At 31.8% G+C, this 26,490-nt stretch overlaps 1 protein-coding gene across 5 annotated transcripts in view; it reads right to left on the bottom strand.

The window, feature by feature from the left end:
* Nucleotides 1–4,136: 4,136 nt before the first annotated feature.
* The window catches only part of LOC120767007 (protein Malvolio), a 33,794-nt gene continuing 11,440 nt past the window's right edge, over nucleotides 4,137–26,490 (bottom strand). The window contains exons 3-12 of one of the 5 annotated variants that reach the window (XM_040092818.1): nucleotides 24,766–24,950; nucleotides 24,382–24,546; nucleotides 24,062–24,200; nucleotides 17,683–17,838; nucleotides 17,410–17,568; nucleotides 16,878–17,323; nucleotides 16,576–16,691; nucleotides 16,417–16,508; nucleotides 14,734–14,804; nucleotides 4,137–4,654 (exon numbers count right to left, since the gene is read on the bottom strand). In XM_040092818.1, the coding sequence (XP_039948752.1) occupies nucleotides 4,594–4,654; nucleotides 14,734–14,804; nucleotides 16,417–16,508; nucleotides 16,576–16,691; nucleotides 16,878–17,323; nucleotides 17,410–17,568; nucleotides 17,683–17,838; nucleotides 24,062–24,200; nucleotides 24,382–24,546; nucleotides 24,766–24,950 (1,590 nt within the window). In that variant the 3' untranslated portion in view covers nucleotides 4,137–4,593. Of the gene's footprint in view, nucleotides 4,655–10,123; nucleotides 11,842–13,688; nucleotides 14,377–14,733; nucleotides 14,805–16,416; nucleotides 16,509–16,575; nucleotides 16,692–16,877; nucleotides 17,324–17,409; nucleotides 17,569–17,682; nucleotides 17,839–24,061; nucleotides 24,201–24,381; nucleotides 24,547–24,765; nucleotides 24,951–26,490 lie in introns of those variants that run through there. The other 4 variants (XM_040092817.1, XM_040092816.1, XM_040092815.1 and 1 more) reach the window with 4 other exon arrangements.

Below are 26,490 nucleotides of genomic sequence, written 5' to 3'. Positions count from 1 at the left end.
CGCGAATAAATATCTTTAACGAAATGATCTAGGTGCACTTAAGTTCTATGCTTTTAATGGTTTTTTGCTCAATTCAAAATTTTCATTGTTAAATTGAGAGGTCATACGAAGATCTTTAAACTGTATAAATAAAAGTAACTGTGTTTTTTAGACAATTAAAAGTGCCTACTCTGATTAAGTAAATTAGCAGCAAAAGCTTGGAGTTTTTAGAGATTTTAAACGCTTTTGAACTTTGACTATTTACGGGTACAATAATTGTTCATCCCAAAAAATTGCTTTCTGTCGTCAGTGAAGTTGTCGTGTGATGAATTGAATTGTGTGAAGTGTCTCGAATATTAAGGATTAAGTACCGCAATAAAGTTTAGTCAAGTTTTATGTAGTATCATGTATCAGTAAGACTAACGCATCTACAGATTGAGGGCTAAACCATTTTGCAAAACTATTTCGGATTCTCGGAAGACTAAAAACCAGTGGCTACCACCTGTTTAAAGGTTATAAGTATCAATTCAAAGAGCTTTTGGAAGACTTATAGTTGAACATATTTTTTCTTTTAGGTTTTCTACGAAGTTTGTAACTTCTAGAAGAAACGCCAAAGACTCTATAAAATATATACATACATAAATGATCAGATTGACGAGCTGAGTCGCTTAAGCTACGTCCCTCTGTGTGCTGAATATACGCGAAATAATCCCGCTCATTTGTCGAAATCGCCGTTATCAGACCACTCACTATAGCTTATTGCTGCCGTACAAGCTAAACAATCAAATAAATATCCTGGCACGGATTATTGTACAAAGCAACGCACAACGAGAGCAATGGCGGCACTTTGGTAATAACTTCAAAAAAATTTATGTATTTATACAATATTTTATCAACTATTTTCGAAAAATTTCCAGTTTTACATTATATTTTTTTACATACAAAATATATTAAAAATATAAGAAAGTAACAAATGTTAGGAGTAATTCTTCGTTTTTTCATAAATAAGTATTTTATAAAATATTTCTCTTCAAATTTTTTGTGCTATTGAAAAAATTGTTTAGAAAACTAACCGGAGTCAGAGCTTTTGGAAATACGCCTGTCCGGTAACTCAATCGCAAGTAAAATAAGCTGCTTCATAATCTATTACAGCACGATGTGTTCTTTAGAGTACCCGGCGTGCAATCCCGGGGTTTTCCAAGTATTGTTCCGCCTACAGTTGCGTAAAACTTTGGTTCTTGCTTCAAGCGAGATATTGTAAACCAAACATTTTCAATAATATCTGTATTAAAATTTATGAAACGATGGAGCACCAATAACGTTATAAAACTTATATTTATTAAATTATTATTAAATTCGAAGGACTCGCCTCTTTAGGAACAACAGCCACTCTAAAGCCATTTTCCCGTTGTGACATGTCTCGAGATCAGGCTAGAAGAGCGCTATGTACTAATGTTGCTTAATTAAAAGTAAAACACACTTCTATAAATATTCAGAACTGTACTGTGTACTGTCTGTACATGTAAAGGTGACATTTGCACTTTTTGACGACATCTCATACCGATATGATAACGATTTCGTTTCGAATAGATTAACACTTTTTTATACTCTCGCAACAATGTTCCTAAGGAGAGTATTATAGTTTTATTCACATAACGGTTGTTTGTAAGTCCTAAAACTAAAAGAGTCAGATATAGGGTTATATATACCAAAGTGATCAGGGTGACGAGTAGAGTCGAAATCCGGATGTCTGTCTGTCCGTCCGTCCGTCTGTCCGTCCGTCCGTGCAAGCTGTAACTTGAGTAAGAATTGAGATATCATGATGAAACTTGGTACACGTATTCCTTGGCTCCATAAGAAGGTTAAGTTCGAAGATGGGCAAAATCGGCCCACTGCCACGCCCACAAAATGGCGGAAACCGAAAACCTATAAAGTGTCATAACTAAGCCATAAATAAAGATATTAAAACGAAATTTGGCACAAGGGATCGCATTTGGGAGGGGCATATTTCGACGTAATTGTTTTGGAAAAGTGGGCGTGGCCCCGCCCCCTACTAAGTTTTTTGTACATATCTCGGAAACTACTATAGCTATGTCAACCAAACTCTACAGAGTCGTTTTCTTCAGGCATCTCCATATACAGTTCAAAAATGGAAGAAATCGGATAATAACCACGCCCACCTCCCATACATAGGTTATGTTGAAAATCACTAAAAGTGCGTTAACCGACTAACAAAAAACGTCAGAAACACTAAATTTTACGGAAGAAATTGCAGAAGGAAGCTGCGCCCAGGCTTTTTTTAAAAATTCAAAATGGGCGTGGCCTCGCCCACTTATGGACCAAAAACCATAACTTAGGAACTACTAGACCGATTTCAATGAAATTCGGTATATACTATTTTCTTAACACCCTGATGACATGTACGAAATATGGGTGAAATCGGTTCACAACCACGCCTTCTTCCAATATAACGCTATTTTGAATTCCATCTGATGCCTTTTCTGTGTAATACGAGTATATATGTACATTAGGAACCAATGATGATAGCGGAATAAAACTTTACAAAAATACGGTATTTGAAAAATATGTAAATGACGTATAATGAAATCTCGATTATCACTTTATCATGCGAGATTATAAAATGTTCGGTGACACCCGAACTTAGCCTTTCCTTACTTGTTTACATATAAATGTCACTGACGATAGAAAAAACAAAGAAATTTGACGGGAGTCAAAAATGTATGATTTCGCTAAAACTCCGCTAAATTGTTATTTTTTACCACTATGCAACTGTACAATATCCGAAGAAATTGCTGATGTCGGTCTACTATGGCATATAACTGCCCTACAAAGCCAGAATATGAATAATATTTTCATGAAAGCTTTAATGAAAATTAGAGAAAATATTGTATACTCTTCATTTTAATTGTTTTACACAATTACACAAACAATTGTGTAATACAATTAAAATGGTAATAAATGCAATACAGAATATAATCGTCACAGTAGAGAATGTTCAAAATTCCTGCAAAAAAAAGTCGCTGATTGATTTTCACCTGCTTGCAATTCTGAATTAAAATAATTTATTACATTATGAACGATGGTAAATAAAATATAGTTGTATTTAGTATTTTTATATATAGTATGTATTAGAAATTACGTCTTTTAGTGAAACTTAAAAATTTGTATTGGTTAACTAACTATAATACATTTATTAACTACATATCCATAACTATATTTATAGGTATGTATAAAGCACTCACGTATTTGCATACAAAGTAATAACACTAGCAAACGGAAATAATTTGAAAATAATTCGACAAGTGTGAACGTACATACATATATATCGTCAGCTAAACTACAAAATAACGTAACAACATTTTCAGAATTTTACAGGGGAATGAATGAAACACGATATAAAATGGATCAAGAGTTGAAACAAAATTTAAATATTGGTCAAAACTGGGTTAATTTATAAAAGCAGAACCTTAAAATGCTGGATATATATGTATATATATTTATATGGATGTATGTAATTTGAAATAGCGACGCGTAATCAATAAAATACTCAATTTCGAATTTTCTTACTTCCTAACTGTTTAGATTTAGAATTTTCATTGCAGTGTAGTTACTGCTTTACATAATTTAAATTTTATTAAATAAATTTGGAAGTTGTAAAATAAATTGATTTTGAAAAATAAGTAAACTTTTTAAGTAGATATAGCTTTGTACATTATAAACAATTGTGTAAACACATAAATACATATAAAATATTGCAAATATTTTTGATTAAAAATCAACAATTAAAATGTCTTATAAACAATTTGTAAGTAACTTGTCTGCTTAAAATTTCATAATTAAGGTTTTACGCTTTTGCCGATTCACGTTTCAACATCACAGCCTTAACACGTACATTTTCAAGTTTATTCGGTTTTTTACACATTTTCATTTGTTTCGCAAGAAATAGTTAAGTTGCACATATTTACAATCTGATAAAACCAAATATTAAGAGAATATATTACCTTTGAATACAATATACATATATTGTATTTATGTTTATAATCAATTGAATTTTATAAATCAATATATTTTGTTGCAGATATTTATAATCGTCAGACTTTTTGCAAGAAATACTTTCAATAAAATAAAATTATAAATTAAACAATTTCTTCCCTTCAATTTATTTCTATTTTGAACATATTCCCGGAAATCGCTCACAAATTAAGAGACTGCTGTCATGTTGCACTTATTACTGTACTGTACAAGCATTCACACATATGGCACATACATAAATGTGGTGATTAACATTTTGAATTAATCCGTATGCTGGGTTTGTTGTTGTAGAAAAATATGCACCAATTTTACATGATTTGGGTGTCATTCTTTGTTTGTGGGGTTGCTACTTGGCATAAGTATTGTTAGCATTAGTACTTGTATGTGGGTGCTGTTCTTAGCTTTTCCAAAAATAATATTAAGAACATCAGCATAACAACAAAGTCGCCTATGCTAGCTGATGATGCTGGAACAGCCGTGATTGTACATTCCATTTTTGCTTATGAATAAAGTGTTATCGCTATCATCACTGCAATCGGAGTCAACGCCACACAGTAGTGGCTATGCGTCCTCCTCTGCGCCGAATGGTACATCCACTTCCTGATCGCCATTTGGTGAAATTCTGCAAAATAAAATTGAAAATTTGCTTATAAGTCTAATTAAAGGCTTAATTAAATTTTAAATAAATTACAGAAATAAGCTTCTAAAAATGGATATATTTTTCGTGTACGAAATTGAGAATATTTTATGAGCAAGGCAAATGAAAGCGCTCTACAAACTCCTTGAAGATTAATATGTTTTATAATTTCATATTTCCTCTCGAGTGTTTTTTGAACCTGTGACTAACTTAGGCTTTATATGAACTTCTTTATTAACCAGTAAAAATACAGGGTAGATAATCTTTTACATTTTAGATATTATTATTTCACTTGTGTTATTACATTTTATTTGGACATTTCTGAATGCAGCATTCATCAAGTGAGAATGAGTGTTGCGCGGTGTGTTCCTTAAATGTCTCATCATATCGGGTTATATAAAAAATTCGGCATGTATTTAGCTCGCCTACGTTTCAATAATAGTACTTTCAAAAAGAAGTTAGGGGGAGTTAAAGATTTTTCTTTTTTTTTATTGACGTCGGTTTGAAAATATATCATACAATGATGGTTTTGGCGTTAACACCGGCACAACAAGAAAAAAAAACCATTCGAACTTGAAAATCAGTTACAAAACGTGTCATTTGAGAGCTTAAATGCAACACTGCCACATTTTGTATTAGTGATATTAAGAATAACGAAGAATTTTGCAGTACGCTACGACATTAGCGAAACGATTTGTCAAATATTCACAACTGTCTGCATTTTATATTGCATCATTCTTGAGTATATCTCTTAGGTCGAGTTTGACAGGCATTGAAATCAGAACACTTCATAAATTTTAAAGAAAATTGATAAACAGCTTATCAAAACGGAAACTGAAATAGACAATATGGGCAATATACCATAAACTTGTATAATTATGAAGTGATAATATTAATATTAGTAATAGCATGTTTATAATTATACTTAACAAGCGAATATTGAAAGTGCCTAAAGCTCATACGTGTAAGAATTGTAGCCTTTAACAGCGGTGTTAAGTAAGATTAGTTGTTGTCTTTCACCAGCTTCAGCAGAATTTGTATACCTGTTCAACCGCTTTTGGAGTTGTAGATTTCAAACTAACAGTTCTCGGTTTAATTTATACCGCCCAGTGCCAAAAATAATTCTGATTCGGATCCAGAAAATACTATTTTAACTACAAGACACACACTTCTAATGTTGGTACACTCGTTTTAGGTACATATGCATGTCTGAACATATTGAAAAACTTAGACTAACTAGTTAGTTGAACACTTGCATGTAAAACTCGTAAAAATAATTTAACTTACAGCTGTATATAAAACTTTGCAAATGAAGACAGGTATGTTAAATTTGTAATTGTGAACTACATTTGTTATAAATAACGAATTTTTCATATATGTACATACTATATTAAGTAAAAAAATTTGTACATTTATTTGAGAAACTTAATCACCCCAGAAATTTGAAATAAAATATTAAGCCATAAAAAATCTGAAAACAGTGTAAACTCGTTGGGTAATATCAAGATCTTGAAAGAAAGGAATCATCACATTCCATCAGTTAGACGAATGTGCTAGAAAACTTATATTGCGTTGATCTTGAAGTAACTTCAGGATTTGTATCACATAAGCCCGTTCTAGCATCTAGCGAACGTATGAATCCCGTTCTCTTGCAATCGTGCAAAATCGATAAAAGATTCCTTGCTTAAATATATAAAGCACGTAAATCAACAATATATAGTTTCCCACTTCTTCAAATTTAATTTAAAACAACGCTCGGAAGTCGGAAGGCCTTAATATATTATTAAATACATTCACAATATTTTCTTATAAATCGGCCATTACTCTCTCTCTTTTTTAGAAAAACACAGGCCTATTTTATTTAAACAATATTACTATTGCGCCTAATGAATATACCAATTCAAGCTTATTTAAATTATTTTTACTCATTTTTGTTTTGCAAGTGCAGCTTTCCCCTCGCTATAAAAGCAATAACACAGCAAAAACAGAAAATATAAAATATTAAGAGCGCACCTAGGTAAACAACATATGCCAGTGACGTAAAAAGCTTCGCTCAAAAAACCGCGCCTAACTGATATTAACTCGACCTGCAGACAAGACCTGACTTCAATGCAATCACAAGCGACATCTCTCATTGAATATTAATGCTTGTTCGTTGCAATATCTTGCATTTTTTAATTGCAAAGCTTTTCATAGCCACACAGAAAAGCTCCATATGGATAACTTTAGAAATATTTAGGTATTTATACTTAAACTCTTATACCCGGTGCTATACGTTGCAATGGTGGGAAACTTGCAAATTGTTCAGTGGCCTGGAGATTATTTCTTTTTGAACATCAAATATATTTAATAACTTAAAAACCTCATAACTTGAAGCACCACTATGGATTCATTCTTTAGGCTAAGCTTTGGTTTAGGAACTGTTGCCGAAAGAGAATAAAGAAGCCAACAAGGAGAATGAGTGCAAACACTCATGGCCAATTTAAAAATTTACAAACAATTTTACTCGGACTGGCATTTTTTTTGATCTCAAATGCGCGCCTTTGTATATCGAAACAATCAAGTTGCTTCAAAAAAGGTTTGTAGTTGTTGTATCTGCATAAAACTAATGAGACTAATGGCGGAGACTACATAAAGTACATCTGCTGCCATGAGGTTGAGTAGTCTACCTAAGTACATAGTGTAGTAAAGCCACAAAGAGATACTATATACTTGAAAACATCCTAAAGTGACACTTCATCTTATAGAGTATCTCACGGTTTTTACAGTTAAAAACTGAGTTTTGTTAACTGACTCTTATCTCTCATTTATAGTGTGGGTTTTTCTATTATTCCCTAAATATGGTTAAGAATTCATCCGAACAGATGTTGGGTTTTATGAGCAATTTTATCATTGCAACAATTGACGCGGAAGTTTGACATTGTCTGTCAAAAGACAACAGTTGTAAAATAAATCCGTTTGAATGATTTTCGAAAATTGGAATCGAAGCACTAAACCAATGTAGGCGATTAAAAGGAATAAGAGCAAAGTTGAAGCTAGTAGTTCCTTAGAATGAATAATTTAAACGAAAGTAATAACTTTTCAAATTATTTACATATGTATGTATGTATGTACAAAATAAAAAAGTTATAATAAGCATTGACTTTTCTAGATCACAGTTAATACTGAAACTCTTCGTGGTGAACACAAAACAAAAAGTCCTCGAAGAGTACTGCTATCCGTACTAGAAAAGAACAGTGCAAAAGCCCTTATACAATTTACAAAAAAGCATTGCCAAATGGCGAAATATATTGGTGTCAGATCAATGTAAAATTTATAAATTGGGGAGTAAAAGGTCTGGAAACTTTATTCGACTTCCCCTTAATAATGTAAAATATAATACCTAATTTAAAACAAAAAACATGGCGGCGCTAAATTCGTAGCAGAGGGTAACTTTTCACATAGTGGAGTTGATCAAATCCTCTTGATTGAAAGCGTCATGGATCAAGTGTATATTAGATGAGGTAATGTTAACATATGCCTGTTGGAATATAACATTTATATGAGTATATCAACAAGATAATGATCCTAAACATATCATCAAGTGCCAACGGAGTTGACATTATGGAGTTATATACAGTTAAAATTATCAAAAAACGATTTTTTCTATTTTATTTTCTTAATGTACATACATATGTATATTTGAGAATACACACAGAAAATTTCATATCGTTCGGGTTAATATTTCCGAAGCTTCACGCAAATTTGAAGAAGCGATTCAGAGTGCTTAGAATTGCAATCCAAACTTTAAACGCGTTTTTCTCTAAATGATGTTTTCAAAGTCGGTGACGAGCATTACTCGAAAAGGGTAAGCCACTTATTCTCAAATTTTAACACGAGCTTCTTAAATATATTTTTTAGTATTTAATTGAAGATTTTTTCTCACCGATAAATATCTTTTTATAAAAAATATAAAGCCGAAATTTTTAAAATTGATTTTTTTTAGTAACCGCTATTTCGTAAAAAAAATATTCGCTTATTCCTTCGATTAATTACTAGATTTAGCATTACTTTAACGAAATCTGTTTGATTTTTTAAATTCATAGGATCCAGTCACCACAAAACGCCTTTTTTGAGGAGCTTTTCCTTTCAAAATAAACATTTTTTCTAATACTAAGTCTTGAAATATAGTTAAAAGATAATATGTGTACACATTTTTTGGATTAATAAATTTAAAATTTTTCTCAGAAATATTTTGGAAAATTCGCTTTTTTTCGGCCTTCTAACTGTATATAACCCCTTATGTCGCAGTGTGATCAGTCTGCCGGCCTCAGCCACATAAAAAACTTCAAGACCTATAAAGTTAATTTTCAGAAGTTGCAATATAACACCCGTTCCCATGAAAGTCGGTTCCATAAAACCCGAACAGACGCTAATTTTTACCCAGACAATGACTATCATCTGGACAATATTCGTCAAAGTAATAGGAGGAATGTTTCCCGCAGCTACAACTTCTACAAAAATATAATTCACATGACCACCGGGTCTTCATGCGCTACTGAAACTGGCCTGTACTTAAACCATGCATTATGTACTTATGTATATCCGACAGAAAACTTTCAATTAAGCAGCGTTCCCTAAAACTACTTATAGAATTTGCGAAATATTTTATACTGTGAAATCAACAACAACCAAACGATGGTGAAATTTGAGTGAATCACAACTATTATGCCTCTAAATGAATGATAACAAATATACACAATAAAATAAAGATATCTCATGTACCAGCAGCTTAATGCTGCATTGCCAAAAAATACTTACGTTTCGAAAAAAAATTCAGAACTTTTCAAAACAATATGTATAAATATATTTAATATTTTGATGTAGTGTTTTTGGGTAATGCACTGCAAAGTAGTTTAAGTAGACAAACAAATGAAGAAATGCAAACAACATTTACATACAAGCAGGCAAATTTGTATATATGTAGTATATGTGTGAGGGTTTGTATATATAGTATATATGAATGGACTTGTAAATGAACATGCAAGGCGGAAATGCAGTGTGATTTCAAATATTCTTAAAGAACTGTAAATTATTTATGTAGTTTATTGTTGTTTAGTAATTTAACCGCTAAGCTGTAAAAGTAAAGAAAATAAATGCGCATATACATACATATATGCATGTATATGTAAATACTATAAGTATATATGTATAAATAAGTATGTAATTACAGGTGTGCGCACGTTGGCATAAAATAGAATTCAGCAAATATTAGGTGAATAAAACACAGGCTACAACAACGGCGAAAGTAAGCAGAAACTGCTTCGATTATTTATTAATAATTGTATTTAAAATAGTCGGAAAAATACTTGTGTATGCGTTAATGTAAATATACAGTGGGTCAAGGCTAGCAATTAGGTGCTAACGAAATTGATTAAGAGTGCAAAATGATTATATTTTTATATTTATTATTTCTTTTTTGTTTTGCTAAATGTATGTAACTACAATTATAAATAAAAGGTGCTTATTAACTACAGAGAGGCATTTTACTTACACAAATAATAATTTATTTAATTAAATAAATACTTTATAATTACAGCGCATAAAGTTTTTGCTTTTTACAATGCTAAGTAGTAAACATACAGCTGAACAACAAAAAAAGCGTTGCAACAACAACAATGCTGGCGAATATTTTTGAAGTCGGAAAATTCGTATAGTTCAAAAACTCATAAATATGTACTTATGTCCGCTGGCAAGAACGCAAAAATAGTTGAAATTTTTTGTAAAAATTTACATATTTTAAAAATATTTAATTTTAAGCAATAAGTTTCAATAAATAAATAAGTGCAAGCGTTTGTGATATGAATTATAGCAAATAATATAAAATAAATATTTTCAAATAAAATTTTATTATTTACAATTACATACATACGTACATAAGCTCTTGGTTCTTACATAACATTACATAATGCCATAAATAAGTAACTTGCGCACGCTTCTGCTGTTTCTTCTCAGTTTTACTTATAAAAAAATAAATCCTAAACCTTTTAAATATTTATACATATTTGGGATTTATAGCAAAATCATTTGAGCGATTCAAAAATTGTGCGCTGCAACGTTGCATCGGCGGCAGTTTTCCTTATGATTAGTTCAATGAGTTTTCGACGAGATGGAACATATCGAGACACTATTATCGTATAACGTCAGCTCACTACGCCGCATAAAATGCCACACAGAAGTAAATTGGAAATATGGTGCAAAAATGAGTTGTTCAAGCGCGTCCATAAATATCGCCAACAACAATACGATGACACCAACATGGTCAACATTATTAGACACACGTATGCGCACATTTTGGCATAACGAGCAAAGATCAAAGGCGTTTGGTGAAGGCAGCAACATGTGTCGTTGACAGGCGAAGGCGCCGCCGTGTTATCATTAACGTACAGACACATGTACATATGTTGGCGCGATTTATGTGAGTCGTTGAAAGGCAGACAAATGTGGGACGCCAAATGGACGACGCGCATTGGACGCCAGTATCCATATAATTATTATTTTAGCACAAGAATACATGCAGACACAGGCGCGCAGTTGAGCGCCCAATAGTTTTGCATTAAATATATGGATAATTATTATGATTTGTGGATTTGTTGATGTTAGAGACGATTATATTGTAGTTGTTGAGGTGGTAGTGGTTGTTGTTGATTTTTGTTGTTAGCAGCGAAATTGCACATAGTTGTTGTTAGCGATGACAGCAGCAGCGACATCCAGCACGCAGACAGGCAGCAGAGGCGAAATTTATTTAATTAGCCAAAACAAAAATATGTACATATGTTTATTTAACTAAATGGAGTCTTGGGTTTTTTACGTATCTCTGAGCACATTTAAATTTTCAGCGTTCTAAATTTTTTGTTAATTTCCCCACAATTTTCGCAAAATAGCCAATTTTTGTTACAGTTTACTTTCTTCAGTGTCAGCAAAAATGTATGCGTATGTATGCAGGTGTGTGTGTATTTTATTAGAGAGGGTGCAGACTTAGGCCACCGGCGGGTTCGCTGTCCAACGCATTTTAAGTGTCATCACAAATATCGAAGTCGTTGTTTTTTGGTTTTGTTTTGGTTTTTTATTTTCAAAATTTACATACATATGCGTGTGGTGAATATTCAGTGAGTACGTGCGTGTCATCAGTACTAATTTTAGTAAACACATTTTGCAAAAATGTAGATAAGAGTATTTATAGCACAAACGGGCGATAATTATTGCAGTGTGTATGTAATGTTAATGCACATGTACATTTGTAGTATATGTATGTTAAACATAAAGCATGCCAAGTTCAGATATAATAAAATATTTAATAAACACCACATTTATGCACAGTTCAATGACATTTATACGTGTTTTCATACATGTAGATACGTATTATGTGCGAAACAGAGTAAACATTCAGATGTATTGAAATACAGTATATTTAGCACAATAAACATCCAAGAGACGATTTCAATTCCATTAAAAATATTGTTCCACGATTTTTTAAATATTTTTGGTGTTTGGTGCGTGCCGTTGTGTTTTTTTTTTTTAGTTTGCATTGTGTGTATGTGTATGCCCACACATTTGTACATAAAATAAAATACAAAAACAAATAATATAAGCAGAATAAAACGTAGACGACGAAACGTTTAGACGAGACACATTAAACAAAATAAAGGCTTAATTAAAATAATAATTTTAAATAAAATAAAATAGTATATGCACCCATCAAAATGTTACGACAAAAAAGATAAAAAAGCAGCTGCGTTACAAAAACAATAGCTAATAAAAATGCAACAAAATTCTGTATATACATACATACATACACATAAAGCTAATACACTTAATCCTTAGTAATCTAAATAAGGCGGTTCACAGCCTTGAATATCCAATAACCAAAAGTTAACTACATACTTTAACTTTTACTAGTGCAAAAACAAAAGCAATATAAAAAACATAATCAAAAACAAAAAAGAGAAGACGGAAATACATTTCTTTTGAAATTTAAATACAAAGCCAGAGACTAAACACTTTTTAATTTAATTTGGATACATAAAACTCAAAGCAGACATATTGGATCGTTCACTAAGTAATTTCGTTTTTACATCCTATTTTTATGAAATTAGACAAATTTAATCTTTCTGCTATTCGACGGCTTTCGTCGATCAACGACTTTATTTTATTTACATTGGCATCAAGAGGCCTTCCAGGATGTAGTGCATTCTCAATAAATTAAAAGTTTTTTGTTTTAAATTTAGGATTGCTGAAGAAGTTATTCAACTTATCGGATCCAATAAATTTGGTCGAATACTGAACATTAAATGTAAATATGGATTTCCTTAAATTTCAGCTATACAATATATATACATACATATAATATACCAGACAGCAAAGGATCAATTTATTTTTTAATTTTTGAAAATGAAAAGAATTATTACATGCATATACATATATTTGACATACAATTATGCCAAATGCAATAGTCGAATAGAAGTTTTAGATTAATTTTTATACATATTATGTTGTAACCCTACAGTGAAACATCAAGCATGTCAGGAAAAATGGGTCAGAGCGTGTATAGTAAAGTCAGTGATCTGTAATTCGCATTGAAATCTTTTAAAACTATGAAATGAACTAGAGGGTTGTTTCTGCTTTGCATTAGTAATAAAGTGGTACATTTGTGAATAAAATCTGACAACTGGCATCACCTAAAGCTTCAATATTTCAAAAAGAAATTACTGGTATTTGGTAAACAAAAGTCGCTTAGTTGAGCTTGTGGAATTTTTTGATACTTAGCATCAAACAAGTAAATTATTAAAGGAAAGTTTTTTATCAAAAATCCTTAAGAATTTTTTAAAGTTTTGGGTTAATTTGCATTGGAGATCAAAATTCATTGCAAAAGATTTAAAACTACAATGTTAAAAATATAGGAAAAATTAGTTAATTTAGACATGGTTTAAATGGAAAATAAAGTTTTTACTTACTTTGGATATATTTTTTAAGGCAAAAACTGAAACTTAAGTGGGCATTTGCAAAAATAACATCGCCTTGGAAAATAAATAACACCTTAATATACATGCATATTTCACATCATTTAAACATCAAACAAGCAATCATTCACCCCACAATTCCAATGGACAATAAATGAGCCATTTTTATTAACTCAGCGGGTAATTACTGCGGATTTCATTAGTGAGCCAAAAGGCTTACACATATTTAAACAAAACGATAACTTAACAACAAAAAAGCACACTAGACGGAACAGCAAGTATTGACGCACGACTAAAGGTAGATAACTAAAGTATTATAGGAAATTAAAAAAATAAATGTAAACAACTTTAATAATTAATAGATAATTAACTGTATTTGTAACATAAAAAACGTGTGAATATTTATTATTTAATAGCAGTGTGCGCTCAAGGAAATACTCAATATAGATAGAAATATTTACATTTTAAATAGAAATACCGGTTATTTTTTTTAACAACTTTTACCTACATATGCATGCAAGCAGATAAATATTGTGTATATCACAATATATTTTTTTATTACAAATGCACCAAACTGTGTGTGTGTTTGCAAGCTACATATATTAAATACAAGCTTCTAACTGTTATTATTGTGACACCTTTTCCGATATTGCCTTAGGCAGTGGCTCATTAGCTGCATTGCTTGCGGCAATTGCTATAGACACAACACTGTTAGAATTAGAGAATAATTTGTTGTTGCTTTGTTAGAAACAAATAGGAAAATAGTTATTTATATAGGTACCAGCTAATTTATAAAATTGTTAGTGAAATTAGTTTAGCTATGTTATATTGAAAGCGACAGGAGTTTAGAAAGAAGCGTGTTAATATTTTATAAGTTTCGTAAAAGCTGAAGCAGTGCATTTCGTGCTTGCTAATAGGGTGCCATTTAGTTAGTTGCATTATGGAAAATATAATCCAAAGTGCTCTTAATAATTATTAATAATTTCATATGCCAGTATATTGTAAAATATATGTTTAGGTTATGTGTTTGTCGTTTTAAACCCAATGACTATAGTCCAGACTTACCTTGCGTACGTTGAATTGGCGTTCTTTATCGTAAAACTATTCTGACTGGGGAGTACGAACTTCTGGACCCACTATGTTAGCAAGCGCATACAGTAGAATAGAATAAGAAGTTGAAATATTATTATTGATTTTTAGCAATGTGTCATTAACTAACGTATAAAATATATATGTATACTGTTTTTTACATACAACCTTGATCAGTTGGAATGAGAAGTCGAAATATTTCGATGTTCGCATACATTGGAACATTTCAGGTGATTTCATTTTATTTTTTTTAAATGCCAAAAAATCATTTTATATTTTTATTTGTCGATTAAAGCACGGAAATCGTTAGCGAAAAAGGAGTGGACATGAAAATTATCAACATTTAATGTTAAAAACTAGTATTTGAAATTATATCACTTATAAGGAGCGAGGCCAGCGGTCATATTTAATTTGTTCAGCCATTCATCGAATAATTTTTTAAACTTTTAACCTTTTAACTCTATCTATGCAAATTATACTGGAATATTTTAGTATTTATCAAATTTGTAAACGTTTTTAATCCCTGTTGGTACTTTTAGTTCAACATCTTCATTCAATCGTACTTTGTTGCTGCTGTAGCACACTTTGAGACTGAAAAGCTGACTGACTTACTAACAGCTCTGGTCTGAATATAAATCTGGTTGCCGTTCAGACTACACCTGACTCTGTAAGAACGACATGCAATATTGCTTGGAAAGCTAATGCATTTTTTTATTATATATCAGTGTAGTCTTCATTATAAATATTTTTGAACAAAAAAATTTCTACCACCTTGCCATGAATTCATTATATTATTTTTAGTAGGTCGAAAATCGTTTAAATATTAAATATATGTTATGATGGATTTCAGGCAGAAGATGATAACAATATAGCTTAAAGAATTATTTTAATTTACTATACTTAGTAAGTTTATTAGAAAAATAAATTTATAAAAAGCTTTTAATTACGGCTTAAAATCAACACTTGAGCGTTGCACCGATCAGCCTTTGACAGCTTATGACACACCAAAATCACAATCAATCTTAACAAATCATTTTGAATGACTACTTAAATCAAGGTATACTGAACTCATCGTATGACCAATAGGCACGTAATTGATAAAATAAAAGATCCACATGTTGATACGCTACTGATAAAATATTCACAGTTGTCAGGCGGCAAATTAAAATTGCGATTGACAACTGTATACCATATTTGTAATATGAGCTTAGCAAAATAAGAAGTTAAGTCTTAGCAGCGATAAAAAGTTACCAAAAATTGGGCTGAAGAGTTTTAAAACATTTAGTTCTTAACTTTAGTATATGTATTTGTCCTTACTGCAAAGAAAACTTTAGTCGTTGCGGTGAAAATATTATAAGTCAATTTTGAGTACCTTATAATTGTCAGTGGGAGATTAGTGCTTGATTGTAAAATTAATTTGGCGCCTATACACCAGTGCAACTATGTTTAATGTATAAGTGTGGTTATAAATTGATGTCAAGTAAAAATTCCATAAACACTAAATACTCTATGTAAGCTAGTATGAAATCTGTCAAGGTTGTAAGTATGTTCAATAACAATTTCGAAAGAAGACTAATTTTATTAAATATACAACAAATATACATATATGTATGTATGTATATATAATTTTTTGTAAAAGGTTTAATTTATGGAACTTACCCTATTATTGACAAATCTTTGATTGCCCATGCACGCAATCATGTGTATCACAAGGTACAAGTTGAATAGCAAATATAAAATGGCTCCTATACCTGTAAAAATTACCGTTAGAATTTATGCTAAAACATTAACACTCAGAAAAGTGCCAAAAATACTTACAAACTAATGCTAATAAACCATTTTCCAAAGACGCCGTCTGCACTTGCACAACAACGAAGTAGATGTTTACCGTTATTACCACTATGGTTAACATTATGGATATAACCTTGTTCGCACTTTTCATATAAAAATAAAAGACATTAATATTGAATAGGATTTTAAAAATATTTTCAAACTAAGAGCATTAATTTTTTAAAATTTTAAGCGAAAAATGTTAACAAAAAATGTATTTGCGGCAGAGATAGATACCAAAACTAAAGCAATATTGTAAAAATTTAGGAATAAGCGTTACATATACTCACAGGCCATTTACGAATTCACCCATTATAGCCACACACGATGTGAATGCTATCGTAGGTATGGCGGCAAAAGGCAACTGCAACGACATCACTGCGTTCAAAATATCATTCAAATGAGTTAAATCTTCCATGCGTGTGAAGAAGGCCAAGCAGAATGTGGGTATGATGGCGATTAAACGCGTGAAGAGCACACGGCGCCAGCGTGGCCATTGCAAATTCAGAAAGCCTTCCATTGAAAATTGTCCCGCATATGTGCCAGTCATGGTGGAGCTCTGACCAGCTGCCAAAATGCCAACACCCCAAATGTACATAGCCGCTGCACCGAATGTGCAACCCAAATATAGACCTCCCTTATAAAGATCGGCATCGATGAGATCGGTGTTGTTGTGCGAATCCGTAAATGACGCTTTTGCGTCTTCGTACATTGTTTGATTCACGCAGACATCCAACTAAACAAGAAAAAAATAATTGTTAGCACCGAAATTCACTTAAGTAGACCAGATTTGACGCCTTTTCATTGGATATCTTTACTTACCACATCTTGATTTGTTTTACCGAACATGCCGTGTGCGAAGACAGCTACGACGAATAGATTTATAATGAATGACACAAATAGCGCCACCGACGCTTCAATGAAGAAATAGAAATTTGCCTCGCTAACTCTCTTCGGTTGACGACGATCGATATCACGTGACTGTTTTAAGTATAATTTATTTATTAGAAATAAATATATTATTGCTTTTTAAAATAGCGTTATTTTAATACAATTATTATTATATTATTTTATTTCTTTTTTTGAAACACTTACTTTGACTAAAGCGGAATGAAGATACAAATTGTGGGGCATTATCACAGCACCAACTATGCCTACAGCCTGCAGTAGAACATTTGCATCACAATCCTTACACCACGGCAGGAACATTCCTTCCATCACTTCACCCTGGTTAGGCGCTGAGACAACGTACTGGAAAAAAATCCAATATGATATTAGTGAAAGAAGCATTTTTTATTACGAATACATACTTATAAATTTTTTAAAGTAAGAACTAAATATTATCTTTCTCAGACAACAAACTTAATATTATATCCTGCTTATGTATAAGAACTCACTGTAAATCTGAATGTAAATTTACAAACACAGCACGTGAGATAGATTGGCAATATATCCCAGATAATTACACTTCTTTCTTCCCATCAGAAAAGAATGAGACAAATATTATCAGAATTCAATCCACGTATTCTCCAATGTGGTGAATTATGAAACAGACAGACAAGCTGAATTCTTCTGCGACAATCGCGGCATAGAGTTTTATTGCAAACTAGTTTAGTACAACTCTGTATTTCATAGGAAATTGTGGGTACAACAGGAGGCACTTAGTGTGATTCTCGGCAAGCTTTTATGTAGTGTGGATTCTGGGTACACCCAAAAAATTCTACTCTTAGGCAAAAATAAATTCAGTATGACAACAGGGCTAACTAGATTCTAGGTAAAGTATAATATACAGAATCTATGACATGTACCGGGAGTTACGAAATATTAAAACATTACCTCAGCTAATGTCAGGATGTCAGCCGATAAACACAAATTAGCTTATTGATGACATAAGAACGACTTTAAGGGGTTAGGGGTAGTCAGAATTTTAAATTTTTTTTTTTTTTTTGCATTTTCGTTAAGTGTAATATCTTAACAATATTCTCTGAAATATTCACGTTTAGCCGATAATTAGTTTTTGATCTATTCGACCAATAACATAGAGAGCTCGGGCACTTCAAAGCGCTAGTGGGAAACTTTAAACGCGTTTTTCTCATAACTATGTGTTTTAAACTGGTGACAACTGTAACTCGAAAACCGCTAAGTAGATTTTAATGAAGTATATACAACTTTTAGAATACATAATAAACTCGGGCCTGAACGAAGAAATTTTTTTCAAAAATTTCGATTAATTAACTGTTGATTTTTTTCCAACAATTTAGACAAAAATTTACTGAGGCCGTCATTTTGTTAATTTTTGAAAAAAAAATCCTTCAATCAGGCCCGAGTTTATCTATTTATAAAACTATTTTTTTTTGTCCGATTGATTTCAGATGAATCTCCAAGGACTTATGGTTGTTACCGCAAGTACCTTTTTTTGGAACTGGGTCAACACAAACAACTATAACTTAGGAAATTTAATTTTTTTTTTTTGAAATTTTCGTGACTTCAAGTCAACACATTCTATAATAATGCCATATTACTACTTTTGTAAAATAACACGATTTAATAGCAAAAAAAAAAAATACTGAAAATTCTTCCTTAAATAAATTCCTTAAATCAATTAATGTATAGTATTTCCAATTTATGAACTTAAATAGCGGGTATTTAGGAAACAGTTCTGGCCTTAGTTTGTTAGACAATTTTTGAATTTTTTTGTTATTATATAAAAGGCATTTTTATTTGTTTGTAGTGTAGTAACTATATTGGCGAATAAAAACGTACTATGAGTAGTGTCTCAACGGTACTTCCCTGCAAGGTTAAATTTATCTACTTTTGTACACACAACCTTACTGAAAGACATTGATTTATTTTACATAAATTTATTTATTTTATTATCATGTGCATTTCTTAATCATATAAGAGATTTTAAAATTTACTGCCAAATAAAAATGTTTATTTAGTTAAATTATTCAGTGAACTGAATGTAATCAAATGGTCGTGTGCATGTACGACGTTGGAGTAATTCAACCGATTGATTTATTTCTGCCGGTCATTATCTTTCTTCTGATAATTAAGTGATGTAAGAGACATTTTTATCATTTCTTTGGAAAACTTCATTTCACAAATGTTTACATTTTTATCTGTGGCATTGTAAATTACCAACTACATACCATACATACATACATATACATATATGTGAACATACTTGCATACTGTGGGTGCCATTTGTAAGGCTGACTTGACAGACAGGCAAAAATTAAATAAAATAAAAAATAGCGAATTTCCAAGTTAAAGGCATTTAAGCTGAAAGACTCGCCGCGAATAGTTGACATTGTAAATTTAAGCGGCGATGTGCACGCATACAATCAGGAAATGTATGTTTTTACAATGATAAATGTCCATACATACATAGACACAATATAATAGTAAATATATGTCTTTATACGTGTTTGCATACAAAACGGGGCGGCAACTGATAAGAAAGTGAATAGAAAAAGTCCCGAACATGTGGAAATCTTAAAAATTATTCTCTTATACTTATATATTACATACACATGAACGTAAAACTATATGTGTGAGAAATTCTAGATGCAAGAATCTACAACTCAAAGTAAATTATTAAGAGTGTTCGACAACAGGATTTTTATATAATTAATTTTTAATACACACCGCCAAAAATAATACATCACTCAAAAATTTAGAGAACAGGGTGACCATTCGGTGCACGAGAGTCACAGATTTTGAGCTGGAGTAGAGACAAAATTGCGCTACTCTACTTCAAGTAAAGTTAAGGTAAATAAATATGTGTCACACTAAATTAATACATTATACTAATTAAATGCGCCAATATTATTATTTTGAAATTAGTTAGAATAATGTACGAAATTGAAATAATTCGCTATTTACTTTGGTGTTTAATATCAATTAATTGATTAAGTTCAAAAAATATAAGCATGTTAAATTATGTTATATAATATGTTTGAATTTAATTTTTCGTATATATTTCATTACATTGATAGGAAACATTTCGATTATAATACGAGAAAATAATTAATATATTGCAATATTAATAAAATAACAAAAGTAATATTTATAAAGCATTTTTCTTTAAATTTCAAATAGTCAAATACTCTATGGAGTAATTGATACTGCTTTGATTGCTTTAAAAAACATTACAACCGATATTATTATATAAGATGTACATATGTATGTATGTAAGTATATTAGGCCGGGTCGATTTGTGGGGAGGCAAAAAATCGCCCATTGCTCTATGAAAATCATATTCTAGGGATCAAAATAAGATACTTTGCCGAAGGAACCATACTTCTGAAACGAATTTTGATGTCCCCCAATTTGGGTCGAACTTTTGGGTAGGGGCAAATTTTGAAAAATCCCACTTTGACCCATTTAGAGTGCTCCAATCGACTCCACAAAATAAAAAAACAATAAATTTCTTAAGAGAAAAAATAGATATTATTATAAATAAATAAATAAAAATAAAGAAAAATCATAGCAATTTAGCTAATTTTTTCATGTAAATCACCAAAAATGGTGATTTTTTTAAATGATTGTATGGGGAACCCCACAGGGGAGTTCCAGGGGGTGTGCCACTGGCATGGGTGGATCGACCGTCCAAAGTAAGTGGGGGTTGGTCATACATTTGGACTCGATTGGAGCATTCTAAATGGGTCAAAGTGGGATTTTTCAAAATTTGCCCCTACTTAAAAGTTCGACTCAAATTGGGGGACATCAAAATTCGTTTCAGAGGTATGGTTCCTTCGGCAAAGTATCTTATATCGGGTGATTTTTAAGAGCTTGATAACTTTTTTAAAAAAACGCATAAAATTTGCAAAATCTCATCGGTTCTTTATTTGAAACGTTAGATTGGTTCATGACATTTACTTTTTGAAGATAATTTCATTTAAATGTTGACCGCGGCTGCCTGTCTTGGGTGGTCCATTCGGAAAGTCCAATTTTGGGCAACTTTTTCGAGCATTTCGGCCGGAATAGCCCGAATTTCTTCGGAAATGTTGTCTTCCAAAGCTGGAATAGTTGCTGGCTTATTTCTGTAGACTTTAGAAATGGAAGAACTGAACTTGGTTGACATGTGGTTTCAACAAGATGGCGCTACATGCCACACAGCTCGCGATTCTATGGCCATTTTGAGGAAAACTTCGGAGAACAATTCATCTCAAGAAATGGACCCGTAAGTTGGCCACCAAGATCATGCGATTTAACGCCTTTAGACTATTTTTTGTGGGGCTACGTCAGTCTAAAGTCTACAGAAATAAGCCAGCAACTATTCCAGCTTTGGAAGACAACATTTCCGAAGAAATTCGGGCTATTCCGCCAGAAATGCTCGAAAAAGTTGCCCAAAATTGGACTTTCCGAATGGACCACCTAAGACGCAGCCGCGGTCAACATTTAAATGAAATTATTCTTCAAAAAGTAAATGTCATGAACCAATCTAACGTTTCAAATAAAGAACCGATGAGATTTTGCAAATTTTATGCGTTTAAAAAAGTTACTGCTTTCAAAAATCACCCGATACATATGGTTATAGTCTAAACGCATACATAACTCGCAGCGGAACAAAAGCAAAGCTCTGAAAACCGCAAAAACTGCAAATTTATGCAAATAAAAATAAAACTGTTAGTTCGCACATACATATATGTATATAAACAAAACTACAGTAACGATAAGTAAAAAAAAAAAAAACAAACGAACGCAAAAACATTTTAAAGCGGAAGCTACAGTTTAGAGAAGCAATTTGTATATTGAAATCATTGAGCTAAGCAAAATGTATGTATTTGCAGTGTATTTGTGTGTGCCATTCCTTACAAAATTTGCATATACATACATACATATGTAACAAAAACTCATATTGTCTAACACTTAACATGGGTACATATGCATAAACACTTAATTTCCGTAAATTTTTTAATTTAAAATAAAATGTTTTAAAAACTTAAGCTAGAAAACTTTTTATAGTACTACACTCAGTCCTTTTTTTACGCGACCTCTTTTTACGCTATTTCACTTTAACGCGGTTATTTTTGCAGCGCAAATTCCTTTTTTTACGCGAATTTCTCACTTTAACGCGATTGCTTTTTTTCGTTTTTTGCTTGGTCTTAAACTTGCAGCAGACTTGGAAAAATTATTTTGTAGCAATGATACTGATGCCGAACGTGCACGAATTTTTCAAAAAGAATTGAGTGTTCTGCATGTTAAGATATAAAGAACTACATCAGAATTTATTGGGTCCAAAAAGAAGCATTCAAACAAAATTAACTGAATTTATGGTGCAAACTCAGTCGGAGACGCTAAGTCAATCAGAACATCATTCCATAGTTCTTACTATTGATTCTGATGCAAATTCTAGTGATATCAGTGCCGGCCATCAAAATAAGCGGCTAAAAATAATTTAAACTACGGATAATGACAGTGATTAAACAGCATTCAACGGTTTTTTCAATAAATCTACCTATTTTCTATTTTCTTCTCTTTTATATATGGTTTTTGTTTTGTATTTTTTATTGTATTGTTTTTGAATATTTTTTTGGGCGTATATTTTGTTATACGCAATATTTTTTATATTCGGATCCAATTCATCAGTTAATATTGGAAAACTAACCATTTTTACGCGATTTTTTTTTTTACGCGATTAGTGGCAGAACCGAAAATCGCGTAAAAAAAGGACTGAGAGTATATTAGAAAACAAACGCCTATAGAAACAATTGAGTATCTCTTGCACACTTGTCTCGCATTGTCAACGCAACGGTTAAGCGTTTGATGGCCCGCGGTATAAGCCATCATAAGGAAGAAGTACTGTTAGTGGTATCGTCAGAGAGTCTATTAAAGTTCGTCAAGCAAAGACATATAAAAAAAGTTACTGCTTCTACTGAACAACGAAACGGGACTCCATCTGGCAACGCAAATGACCAAATATTGGTCTATATGTGGCTTATTAGCCTACCAGACTCATCTAAAGTAACCTAGCTCGCGAAGATGAGAAGTGAAGTGTAAATGTTATATAATAAACCCTAATATGATACTAAGTGTACTTTATAATTCACCTTGTATCGCAGTTTTCAAGACCTGAGACGTTTCTCAAGCGTTGTCTGATATAAGCAGCTTTTTGAATGAGCTTGGTTTTGGGGACCAATTTGTAACTTATTTCAGTCCTTGCATGGAAAATTAGTTTAACCGACAAGACATCTTTACAAAATTTAATATGGATTATTGTTTAACACAACTATAGCATATAACTGAACGTTCAAAATCAAGATAAAGAACGTATATCTTTATTAAGTAACAAAAATTCGACTTGAAGGTTAATGTCAAACATACAAACATTGGAAAGCGTTAGATACAAACCGTTGTCCGGTTACTTTTTCAGATTTAAATTTAGAAATGCACATGTGATAGTTTCGGCGCAGTCGAACTTTAGGTTAATAGTTATATAATTTACTTAAAATTATTAACAACTTACCTCATAGCCGAAAGTAACCGCCATTACAGTGATTAAGAAGCCAAAGAAGAACTCCAGTTTCCTCAAACCATATTTATCTAGAAATAAAAATGTGAACGTATCGATAATTGTTATCAGCACTCCACCCCACAGCGGCACGCTAAAAGAAAAAATCAAATACCATGAAGAATGAAGTATTAGTATAATTAATAATTGTTTATGCTTTTACACGAGCAAATTTGTAAATATTTAACAATAAAAAGCTATTTAAATCATTTACAACATTTAATAATAAAAAGCTAACAACAAGCAATTAAATTAGTGTTTATGTGTGTATTTACATTTTATTTGACAATAAATATATCGCAATCGCTGTGCCAATCACTTCCTGCATGTCCGAGCCGATAATTGCAATCTCAATCATTATCCAAAGAATGATGCGCGGCAGCTTTCTGTATTGGCGATAGCACATCTCGGCCAAATGTAGACCCGTCACAACACCCAACCTGACGGCATATTAAGTGCAAATAAATTAATATATGTAATATACATGTGTATGTTTGTAGGTATATGTAGGTAGTACATACATAATGTGGAAATGCAAGGTAACGCTCATTCAACTTTTGTTAGTAAATTAAATGCGGTCGTAAAGTTAAAAATCTTACAACATACTTGTTACAAATGTATGTATGTTTGTATGAATATGCACCTATATGTGTACGTACCTCGCCGCCAGACGTTGCATCAGTAAACCCAAAACCGTGGCCCATAAAAGTACCCATAAGATTTTATACTTTGCTGCCGCTCCGCTTTGTAAATCTGATTCTATGTTGCCCGGATCCAAGTATGCTATGGACATGAGAAACCCAGGACCAGTGAATGCCCATAATTTGCGAAAGCTAAAGCCAGTCTGTATGTGTGCACAAAGAATGCAATGAGATTAGATACAATCAGAATGAGTTTCAATGCTTTTGTAATATGTATATTGCATGACAGAAATGTACTTATATCATACATACATATGTATATATACTATATGTATGTATATGAAAATAATTATGTGGGAGTATACAGAGTATGTGTGCTTTTCTGCCAGTGACGGCGGCATGTTTGCTCTTCAGTAAGATCAATTGAATGCATTTATGAACAATCACACGCACATAAGTCATATTCCACCTGAAATGATTATTGTAAGTCGCGCTGTATGTTTACATGTACTACAAACGCATGTTGCATGTCGCCAATTTTCGCAAAACCGTTAATGCACCCCACTGCGTTGTGAAAACTGTGTCAAGTAATTGAAAGTAATGCTTGGGTGCGTGTATGTGTTTGTTTATTGTTTTCGTATAAAAATGCACGTGCAGTATTTGCTGTATTAAGTGTATGCAAATATCAAATTCCTATACGCCGCGGTTTTTTACATCAAGTTCAAGTTTTTGAACTTCTCAGTCAGGCTTATTTAATAAAATTATTGATTTGTACAATAAAGCTGCGGTTTTATTGAAGCATATTGATTCTAAAAACCACAAGAAGTGCACTGAACATTTTTTTTATCTGTCATTCCCCGCTCAAAAACAAAATGTGAAATTAAAGTTAAAGCGAGTAACGGTAATAAGTAATAGTAAATGAGAAAACGAGAAAAAACGTTAACTTTGGCTGCACCAAAACATCGAATACCCTCCACAGGTGTATATTTTATAGTATAGAAGGGTATAAAAAAAATATATTTAGCTTTATATTGATCAATCAGTTTTAATGGTAGCCTTATGCTCGATTTTTGTATTTAAAGTTCACTTTAAGGTCGTAGAAACATCAGTAAATTGGTCTAATTGGAGCCATGTTGTGGCAAAATGTCAATACAACATAATTTTTATACATTCAAATACGTAATAAAGCCTGAAAGAGAGAGATTTAATTGTTTTTTCCTTACTCGCGGAATAAATTGTCAAAACAGGGTATTTTCAATGGGCTCTCGACTAGCCTAACGCCTTAACGTGATTTATTAGTGTTTAACTCCAAATTTATCAAAAAACTCGACTAATGGATCAATGTGAACATACTAATAATAAAGGCTGTCATCTATACTCCTTTGATAAAATTTGAGATAATTTATTTGAGATAACTTATCTGATATAAAAGTTTCCAGTGCATCCTCTTATATGAATGTTAACGAATCAACGCTGATAACAGATGATTCGACTGATCAACGGATAACTAGTGCTGATCACAGGCTCATTTAGTGATTCGTATTAACACGAATTATTCGTAATAAATAATAACGCAGGTACAAAATTTCAAAATACGGTATATGAATTGTTTTATCAACACAAATAAATGCATTTACTGGTTTATAAGGTGAACTTTTTATTAATATTAAGTAAATGTAAATAGTAATTCTAATTTAATGTTTGTAGTTTTGAATTCTCTGGCTGATTTAAGGAAATTTTAAG

This window comes from Bactrocera tryoni, chromosome 1 (genome assembly GCF_016617805.1).
Source record: "Bactrocera tryoni isolate S06 chromosome 1, CSIRO_BtryS06_freeze2, whole genome shotgun sequence".
Taxonomy (NCBI): domain Eukaryota; kingdom Metazoa; phylum Arthropoda; class Insecta; order Diptera; family Tephritidae; genus Bactrocera; species Bactrocera tryoni.
The sequence above is the reverse complement of the archived record's forward strand: the minus strand, read 5'-3'. Positions and strand labels throughout refer to the sequence as shown.